This window comes from Thunnus thynnus, chromosome 22 (genome assembly GCF_963924715.1).
Source record: "Thunnus thynnus chromosome 22, fThuThy2.1, whole genome shotgun sequence".
Lineage (NCBI taxonomy): Eukaryota > Metazoa > Chordata > Actinopteri > Scombriformes > Scombridae > Thunnus > Thunnus thynnus.
In genome coordinates this window covers 18,553,986-18,564,003 of record NC_089538.1, presented here as the reverse complement: position 1 = coordinate 18,564,003, position 10,018 = coordinate 18,553,986, and the positions used below count along the sequence as shown (strand labels likewise).

The 10,018-nt window shown below is 36.0% G+C and overlaps 1 protein-coding gene across 1 annotated transcript; it reads left to right on the top strand.

Moving 5' to 3' along the window:
- Positions 1-233: 233 nt before the first annotated feature.
- Positions 234-3,831, top strand: LOC137174523 (uncharacterized). The gene is made up of 7 exons (XM_067579874.1): positions 234-377; positions 464-616; positions 1,076-1,195; positions 1,279-1,422; positions 2,295-2,420; positions 2,746-2,828; positions 3,022-3,831. Exons 1-7 carry the CDS (start codon positions 371-373, stop codon positions 3,091-3,093), a joined length of 705 nt encoding a protein of 234 aa, XP_067435975.1. The 5' UTR covers positions 234-370; the 3' UTR covers positions 3,094-3,831.
- Positions 3,832-10,018: the final 6,187 nt, after the last annotated feature.

The window sequence follows — 10,018 nt, the reverse complement described above, 5'->3', positions numbered from 1 at the left end:
TACAGAGATCACCTCATCTGAGCAGCCTTTAGAAACTCCAAACAAGCCAGTTCTGTCTACCAACAACACCACAGTTACCAAAAATAAAATGACCACCACTAAAGAAGACCCAACCAGTACAGACATTACCTCCAGTATATTGTTGATGGTCATAAATCAGTTCAGTGGAAATGATCTTCCCAAACTAATTGATTAAATATTCAATTTCAGTGCCTCTGTTTTTACAGAAGAAACTCCAAACAACTTACTCTTGTCCACCACCCCAGAGACCCCAAATAAAAGAACAACCACTGAGATAAAATCAACGACCGGTCACCTCAGAACCTCATCTGTGCAGCCTTCAACCTCAGAGGTCAATCAAACCAGACCCATGACTGGTGAGTGAAATGTTTATATAAATATAATTATATGTTACTTTTATTTATATTTTGCACCCTGTGAATACCATGTCTCCATTTTGCAGATGAAACTCCAAGCCAGCCACTTTTGTCCACAACTACCACCACAATGACCCAAAACAAAATAACCACCACCGAAAGAGACTCAACCAGTACAGAGATTTCCACATCTGCGCAGCTTACAACCCCAGAACTGGATCAAACAACATCCATTTCTGGTGAGCGACAAAAGTAGGGTTGCGATTATTTGAATTATCAATTAATCTGGCAATTTCTCAATCAAGTTGTTGGCCCACAAAATGTCATAAAATGGTGAACAAAGCCAAAGATGGTGTCCTCAAATATCTTTTGTCCCAACCAACAGTCCATAACCTACCTATATTCAGTTTACTATCACAGAAGACTAAGCAAACCAGAAAATATTCACATTTGAGAAGCTGTAATCAGAGAATTTGGACATACTTTTCTTAAAATGACTCAAACAGATTAATCAATCATCAAAGACAGTTTTTCATCCTTCATCATACTATGCTAAAATGTCAGTCATGTTGCTGGGGTTTTTCAAGAATATGAAGCTGGGAATCATCCTCAAACCCTTTGTTTAGTATATTTTTATTAACTATTTGTCAATTTTCCAAAAGAAATTCCAAAAAATTCACTCATGTCGACCACCACAGTGAACCCAAACATTGAAAGCTCAACTGAGTTAGAATCAACCACTGGTCATCTCAGCACAGATATTACCTCATCTCAGCAGCCTTCAACCCCAGAGGTGGACCAAGCAGGACCCACTACTGGTGAGTGAAATTATGTTATTTTTCATTTTTTTATTGTTTATGGTAATGCAGCTTCCTATAAATACCATTTCTCCATTTTGCAGGTGTAACACCAAACCAGCCATTTTCGACTATCACCACAGTGACCGAAAACAAAATAACCACTGAAAGAGATGCAACCAGTACATACATTATCTCATTTCTGCCGTTTTCAACTCCAGAACAGAACCACATTACATCCATTCCTGGTGAGAGAAATAAAATGTATTTATTTTTCATTTCAGAAAATCAGCTAAAATGCGATTCATGTTGCTGGATTATGGAAGAATATTAAGCTAGATATTATTCACAAAGCAACAAAAATGGGGTTTATGGTGAAATATTAACCATAGACCCATTTTTGTCTTTTTATGGGGGGACAGGGGATCTTTAGGGGGAGATAGCAGGTCAACAGTATATGCCACATAGAATGGGTTTACAACATCTGAAAGCTGGGAACCTGAAGATTTATTTGAGATGCAGCTCAGCACTGTGTGTTGAGTATTTCTAGTCACAAACCTGTGATAAACATTGTGTTTTGGTTAGGTACCTATTCAAATTTTGAAAGTTTAGAGTGTATAAGGGCTTAGAACATTATGATGGAAGTATATGATGGTCATTCCCATGCTCAATTATGTCTCATAATTTTTGGGTTGATACCATTTGTTACATAGATTTGGTACAAAATTTTACCATTTTTGACCACTCGAGAATTGATAAAAATGGTCAAAAATCCCTCTAAAATGCCACATTAAGACACCAAGACCTTGAGGAACAGCATAAAGAATTCATGCTGTGATTTGGTATCAAAAACTTTTGACATTTGGAAATTTCTGTAAGAATTGCATTTTTTAGCGATTGGATGGGGGTTAAAGTCCCAAATATAAGCTTGTCATCTCAAAATGAAATGGGCTCAAATAGGGACCCATGGGGAACACCACATATAAGTTGGGCTGCTTCCAATCAGTCCAGATTTGGAAGTGCTGACTCTCATCCCATTATTCGAATAGAAAATATGTTCTCTATTATACTGTTTGTAATAAAATATAGAACTACATTTGTCGATGTCTCAATTTTGCAGTCCAAACTCTATACAAATCACATTATTCCAACCCCGCTACTGTGAAATCAAACAAACGAACCACCAGTGAGGTGGACTCAACCACCGGCCATCTCAGGACAATGGACCAAACAAGACCCATTACTCGTGAGTAAAATTATTATTTCTATGAGAAGCATAATATTCTGTTGGTTGGTGCACATGCAGAAGTAACTGTCAAAGTATACAATGTAAGGAAAATGATGACAATGATTATGATGATTAAACAGAAAACATTCACATAACTTCTTAATACTGTAAGTCTCCAGAGCTAATTTCACATTTTCTTCTATTTGTATCGATATCAATTTTAGAAGTTATTGTTCCATTAATTTTATGGCTCCAGTATTTTGCAAAATTTGTGGCAAAAGTAAACCAAATTGCAGGCTCCAAAACATCCCTTCAATGCAGGTAACTTTTTTTTTCTTGGCAGAACATGTGATTAAACTGGGAGTGACACTCACGTCCAAGAGGCAACTGAGTGAAGATGACATCAAAGACCTGGTATTAGTGCAGGTGAGATACAGAATATGACTGGAGAAAACACTAAATATCAATTTCCATTCTTTACTCAAAACCATAAACATTTTGCTAGCAAAGTTATAAAGATGACCATTACCTTAACTCCAAAGTTCAGAGGTCAGGATCAATTATAAAATGTCTCTCAGACTGTATTAGTTGCAAAATCTAATTCTTTGTGCTTTATCAGTTTCACAATCTACTGATAGAAATGGGACTTCCTAAAAGCATCAAGGTCAGCTTGAAGAGACCCGTGAAATAAAGGGACGGAGGAATTAATGAAGGAGTGGTGAAGAGATGAAGAGGAGAGGAAAACTGAGAAGAGAGACCGAGTTATCTTCTTTTTAAATGCAAGTCCTGAAAAGGATGTTGCATTTTCCCACTTTTATCTGTCTTTTGACCATATGAAAAAAATAATTCAATCCAATTTGCTTTATGTTTAACCGCCTAATGGACATTTTGTCCTATCTCTTAAACAGCTTTTTTTTAATGTAATGGGGGTATTTTCAACTTCTTATTTATATATGTGTTTTTTCTGAGGTTATACCAGTTTCATGTTCTAAATTGGGGACTTGGATTTTTTTATCACGATAATTATTTTCTCAAGTGTGCACATTTAGCTGGTTTTACTATCATCATGCTACAAACACTTGTTGCTTGCAGCTTAATTGGATTTATGACTAGATGGCGCTCAAATCTTTGTATTCTGCCATGACTTTCTCCAGGTTGGCTCTTTTGTGGAATGGTCCTTCATGATGTCTTGCAAGCTTCATATCCTCTGTATCTTTATCTAGTGTGCTCAATATAACAATCTTTGCTTTGTCTTTTTGTTCATAAAGTAAAAAAAACAAACAAACAAAAAAAAATGGGGTCATTGGGTGTCTTGGGAATCTTGGCAATGTCTGGTGATAAAAGGAAATGAAAGGTATGTACAGCAATGAACTTTGCTTTGCTTTACAAGGCAATGTACAGCTATGAAATATACAACCCAAAGACAATTGGGCTGTGAGTCAGACAGTTGTAAAATAAACATTTTCCACCTGGTTTTCTCTTCCTTCTTAATTTCTCTCTGATTACAATAATAGTCAAGAAGAACGGTAAAACTGAATGAAAATGTACAGTTGAGTGAAATGTGTTGTGACGTATGAAGCGGTGATGTACAACTATGTGTCTATGAACGTTTCCGAACTAATCGTAAGAAAATGTTAATATTTTAACTGGGTCAAAGGTAAATGTGTGTTTCTTTTATTGTTCCTGAAAGACTGAGATTTATAGACCCTTTTAAATTGCAAACATTTTGACTTATCATAGCAGGAAACACACAGTTGGAACACTGCTAATGGCTCTGTTCTAGCAAGTATTTCAATGCAACCTCAGCAGTTACACCTGTGTTTGATGATAAAATTGTGAAAAAGGTCAGTTCAGCTTTAGCTTAACTTAACATATGTGTCATGTGCACCTGTCTGCAATATAGCTCTACTCTGCTCCCCAGTTTGGGAGGCTGTTCTAGTGGTAGTTTTGGCCATGCAGACTGATGTTTGCACTGGTTTTGAGTTATCCATCGCTGAGATTTGTGCCTCCACCAAATGGAATTTCTTATGGTGCTTATAGATTAGATTTCCGCAAACATTCATCCTTTTTAATGCTGGAACAAGCCTCTCGTAACAAGCCTCTACATGTATGCCATACACCATTGCGTGTCTGTTTAGTTTATACTTTTAAAGTATAATATTTACTTGTCTTTTCTGTTTAAAACTCTCCTCTTGACAGGAGTTGGATCAACCAACCAGCTTGCTTGACTCAGGGGATTGTCGCTCACAATTGGCAGATAAATTAGCGAGTCCTACAGGGCACTCACAGGCTCATGCATGGGTCACAAGATTAGTATGAACATGAATGAATTAACATGTCAAAATGATGGCAAGCTGCAAATTTCAGCTTTTTGATGCAAATTCGGTGAAATGTGCATCAGGAATGCATGATGTGTTTTTGAGATTTTGGAAAAATGATCTGTTACAAAAAATAATTAAAAAAATAACTTTTATCAAATATGTTCTTTTTCTAAAAGGGAAAATCATTATTTGGTTTAATTACTCATAACCACTGTTCACACTGAAGTCATAACTTTTGATGAGGAGTCACAAGCCGTTGTGGGTAAATTGACCTTTGTGTGTGCATGAAGAACCTTTCATGAAGTACACTATAAATTGTGCAATAGAGTTGCATTACGTTCTGTTTTATGGCTTTTGCTAAGATGTCACATCCAACACAGAGACAGCTTTGCCCCTACCTTCCCATGAGTGATGAAAACAAAGACGTCAGAGTGACGGTAGAAAAGATAGGTGTAAAGTGCAAGAGGTAAAAATCCAGGTAATCCTGTACTTCAGAGAGACATTTTCTGCTCCTCTCAGGATTCAGATTACACAGGTAAGACAAAACACCTGATTTATTTCTATACTTTCATTTGTTGGATAGATTTGTACAAACAGAAATAACATTGATACTAAACTCTTAGGCAACAGGGCCTTATGCATCTATACAATCTTCAACACCATTTCTAATCTCAGACATTTATACAAAACTCAGTATTCATTCAAAGTTATGAGCTAAGTTATGACCTGTAAAAATGAAATGATTTATGCTTCTCCTGAATACAGAGATTAAACAAGATATTAAATAGTTTGCTCTCATGTCAGTCAATTTTGGACTTTTGAGTTAAAAAGTAAAACCGAACGGGAAAAAAACTTGATGAGTATATGTATTGACACTGAAATGACCACCAAGTGATTAATAGTTGTCATTATTTAAACATTTATACTCCTGGGAGACATGACGTAAGATACCAAATCAATTATTGTATGCATATATATATGTACATATATGTGTGTGTGTATATATATATAAATGTATGTATTTAACAAAAGTGTCCAGACCAGGTGTGGAAAAAGAAATTTACACAAATACTGTACTTAAGTAGAGTTTTAGGTATTGTGTTGTGCATCTTTTTTTAAATTTTATTCTGTTAGTTATTGTGTTGCCATTGATTTATACTAATCAACGTCTTTTTCCTTTGTTCAAAGAAAACAAACAAGAAAGAAAGTCAGAATGAATGAATCTTTTGCTCTACATGGTGCAGGCAGCCTCAACATGGAGGCAAGCCGCCTCGGTAGCATCGCTCAGCGGTGGGATGCAGCCGTCCTTGTCGGTGACGGAGCCTTTTACAGGAACAACGCGGCTCTTGGTGTTCTCCTGGGTGGCCTGTGTTTGGGTCTCCTTGGATTACTTCTCTTCATGCTTGCTCTGTGCTACAAAAAAATTAACACCCAACATTTCACAGTATTCAAAGTGTCCCTGGTCATCAGCGGCCTCCTCCAGTCGCTGTCCACATCCGTGGTGGCGATGCAGTTCTTTGGCAACATCTGCTCTTTGAGATATTGTGAAAGACTTTTGGTTGTGTGGTTCGCTTCCATACGATGTGGAATGCTTCTCCACCTCTTGGTGACGCTAGAATTCATCCTGACCTGGAGGCAGTCTCATGAGGGTGCTAAATTTACGCCGCTCCATTGGTCCGTGCCTGTCGTCCTCACTTTGGATCTCATCTGCGTACTTTTCTCTGACGTTATCGAAGCTTCTGTGGCTTTGGGTGCCATGGCCACGACTCTCACTCTAAATTTGTGTTTTTCAGTCTACTACAACCGAAGAAGCTTGGACAGACGCTTGACCCAAGTTTTTTGGACAGCCTTGCTCTCCTTTGGTGTAACTTACTGTCCTATTTTTGTGGCTGAGTGCATGATCTTTCAGGGTGAATTCATTTCTGGGAGGGTCTATGACATTTTACTGTGTTTGACAAACTTACGTCTGGTAGCAGATGGATATCTGTGCTGGGTGACCTGCAGGGAAACTGAAGAAGAAGCTCCACAGCAGGTGGAGGCCGGAGAGGTGGAACCTCCTTATGCTGTCGTAATATAACATGGGTCAAGTTTCTCCAACAGGAAAGTCAACACAGTGACTGGCTGTCAGTCACAGAAGAGTATGTGAAGCTGGCTTTCCTGTCATAGTATCTTTCCTGTGCAGCAAACCAAACCTTGAGTTCTTACTTTTATTGTTATCAATAACCAATAAGACATAGTGTAAGTAGTCAGTCACTGAAAAGTATTGCACGAGTGATTACTTTTATTAATAAATGAGACATACTTTACATGTATTTAGTTTGCAAGAGCCTTTACTGTTGATCATGAAAAAAGAAAGATTGTGGAATCATGACAATCAACTCAATTGCAGTTCTTCTCAACTGTTTATAATCATAACATTGTGAAAGAACATGACACACTGTACTACTGACAATATATATGAGGTCATGCAGTGTAAATGTCTTGAAATGAGTAAATACATATCAAACAGATACTGTCTCAGTAAGTGAACCTGATTGCTGATAATCATTCATAGAATGATGATTGATTCTCATATTTTTATGTTACTATATGTCTTTTAAAAGTACATTATCTTTGATCTGATTATCATTTGATCCTCTTTTATTCAGCATATCCTCATACCAATTTTATTATGTCCAATTTGTTATATTGCAGTTCATGACCATCATTATAGTGCTGATAAGGATATAACTGCATGCAGTAGCAAGGAAAGAAAATCTGTCACACGCACTCAAACTACCCGTGGACAGTTTGTTAGTATGGGATTAAATTTGTCTAAAAATGATTGAACAAAATCTAACAAAGAAGTTTAATTGAAAGTGAATAAAATTAAATTGAAAGCAAAAAAAATGACCATGAAGGTGAAATTTACAATAAAACTAGAGTGCTTTGTGAGGTTTGTGTCAGAACTAAAACAGAAAAAGTAAGCAGCGAATAGTTTTGTTGTAAGTTCTGCTTTAAGGTCTTTTTTTTGCTTTCAATTTATTTTTATGCACCTTCAATTTCATTTTATCTGTTGTTTTATTTTTGGGAAATTTTGTTCAGTTATTATGACACAAATTTAATCCCATATGTTAGTAGGCTGATGGGAATGTAATTAGTTTTGCAGCTATTGACTGACTGTAATCATGGCACTTGTGGAAAAGTCAGGAGATCACCAAATTTATTATAATCAATCTTAAAATTAACATAAACCCCAAATTTTCCTACAGGGGAAGTCAGAGGATCTCTAAAGTCAGTAAGTGTCATCCTCTCGGGGTGTCAAATGTCTGTACAAAATTTTATAACAACAATCCACTCAAAAGTTTTTCCCCTGTGCTTTGGCGGCTCATCAGAGTCAGACCCCTTTGCTAATGTATATTAATGATGACGTAATCCCTCAGTACAACCTGAACAGCCTGCCTGCACTGCTCAGTTTAGCCAAGACTCATGTTTATAGATGTGTAATATTTAACTTGATTTTTATTTGTCTTGTCTGATTATTACATTATTTAATTTATTTAATTAAAATATTATGACCATTGTGTTATTCCATTTATTCTCTTCCTTCTGTCATCAGTTGTTTGGAGAAAATAAAATATTTTTGAATTCTTCTCTGTTATAAAGTGGGTAAAAGGAAGACAATGTGCACTGTACAAGCAAGCAGCTCACCTGGGCTTTTCAAAACAGAATTTGTAGTTTTGACTCGCCTCCCAAACTCAGACAAACATTAACCGACAGTAACCAAATGTCCTGTCCAGACATCATGTACACATTGCAGTGGTCTACTGCAAACCAAAATATATGGATGTCTCTTGTCCACACACACATAAGCATGTTTGTACTTCTGTACGTGTGCAGACTTGTGACATCATTGATGTATCAATGCTAAACCCCAACCCTTACCCTAAACTTAACCTGAATTTATTCTAACTTTAATCCTAAAACTAAACTTTAACCCATAACATTCATATGAAAAAGTGAAGACTGGCTAAACTCAGTTCCCAATAAAAGGTCTAAAAGTCATGTTGGTCCTCACAAAATCATAAGAACAGACACTGCGTTAATTCCCCATATGCCCTGAATTTATCTTTTATCTTTCTTCACTCCATCCAAAGTGTCCTCATTTTTGCACAAACCTCCATGTAAACATCTAAAACTGGTTTAACTGGTAAAAATGGTTCTCACAAAGAGAACTATACTAACAAAAACACACAACCACTTACTTGGGGTCATGGACCATTTAGTATCCAAACTCAGTGACAGTGAAGGAGATGCTCGAGTAAATTTTCTACCAAGTGAGGACACAAAGACAGGAGGTAAGACTGCACTTACAGAAGTACTGCAGCATTTTGTTTACTGGTATTTGTTTTTCAGTCATTTAAAAAATAACCAATAGATTTTGTGATTCACATATGTGGAATTTGTCTCATAACTGCAGATCATGGAGGGAGGTCTGAAACTGCTTTTCTTTGGTTTGTAATCTGCTCTCATTAGCAACTTTGATCCAAAAATGTTTACATTATACTAAAAATGTATAATTTAATCATTTGTCTGTTTTTGCCTGCATGTAAAACTTTTATAAAAAATTTATGTTGCTTTTTGCTTCTAATTCACAGGGACACTTTTTATCATTATGGAGGTCACACACCAGTTTGGTAAGAAAATATATCTTTGTGCTAACTTGAACTTCAGCTTGTCATGCAATTTTGGAAACAAACAAACAAAAAAAAAGAGTAATATGGGGCAGGTGTAGTTGTAAGACTTCACACAACTACTATTACTATGAGACTATTATTTCTGCTAGTAATACAACTCATACTAATTAAAAAAGATTGCTTAATATCAAATCTTCTGATTTTTTAACATGGTTTTGCCTGTTTTACAAACAAATCACTTATGCTTCCCATCTCAACTAATCATTTTACAAACTATGTTGCTGTAATTTTGACTTATTTTTTTTTTCATCCCAGACATTCAGTGATTATTAATTACTGTATAGTATGAAATTCTATTAACACACTATGGAACTTACATTAAACAATATTTTGGGGAGTCAAAATTACATTACTGTTTTAAATTAATGCAGTGTCACCAAGCAACCATTATGTAACATGAACAAAAATGTAGACTTCATGTTCATTGTGATGGATTACACAACATAAACAGGTTCCAGATGTCTTTTAATTGATTAGGAGTGAAACTAATAGTTATTTTTTATTATTGATCAGGGTGCGTATTATTTTTTGCCTAAGTGATTAATAATTTGTTCTATAA

Excerpts from the sequence above, each read along its gene's own strand:
- LOC137174523 (XM_067579874.1), top strand. Across the intron at positions 1,423-2,294 it reads CCACATTACATCCATTCCTG|TCCAAACTCTATACAAATCA; the intron begins GTGAGAGAAATA and ends TCAATTTTGCAG. Across the intron at positions 2,421-2,745 it reads CCAAACAAGACCCATTACTC|AACATGTGATTAAACTGGGA; the intron begins GTGAGTAAAATT and ends TTTTCTTGGCAG.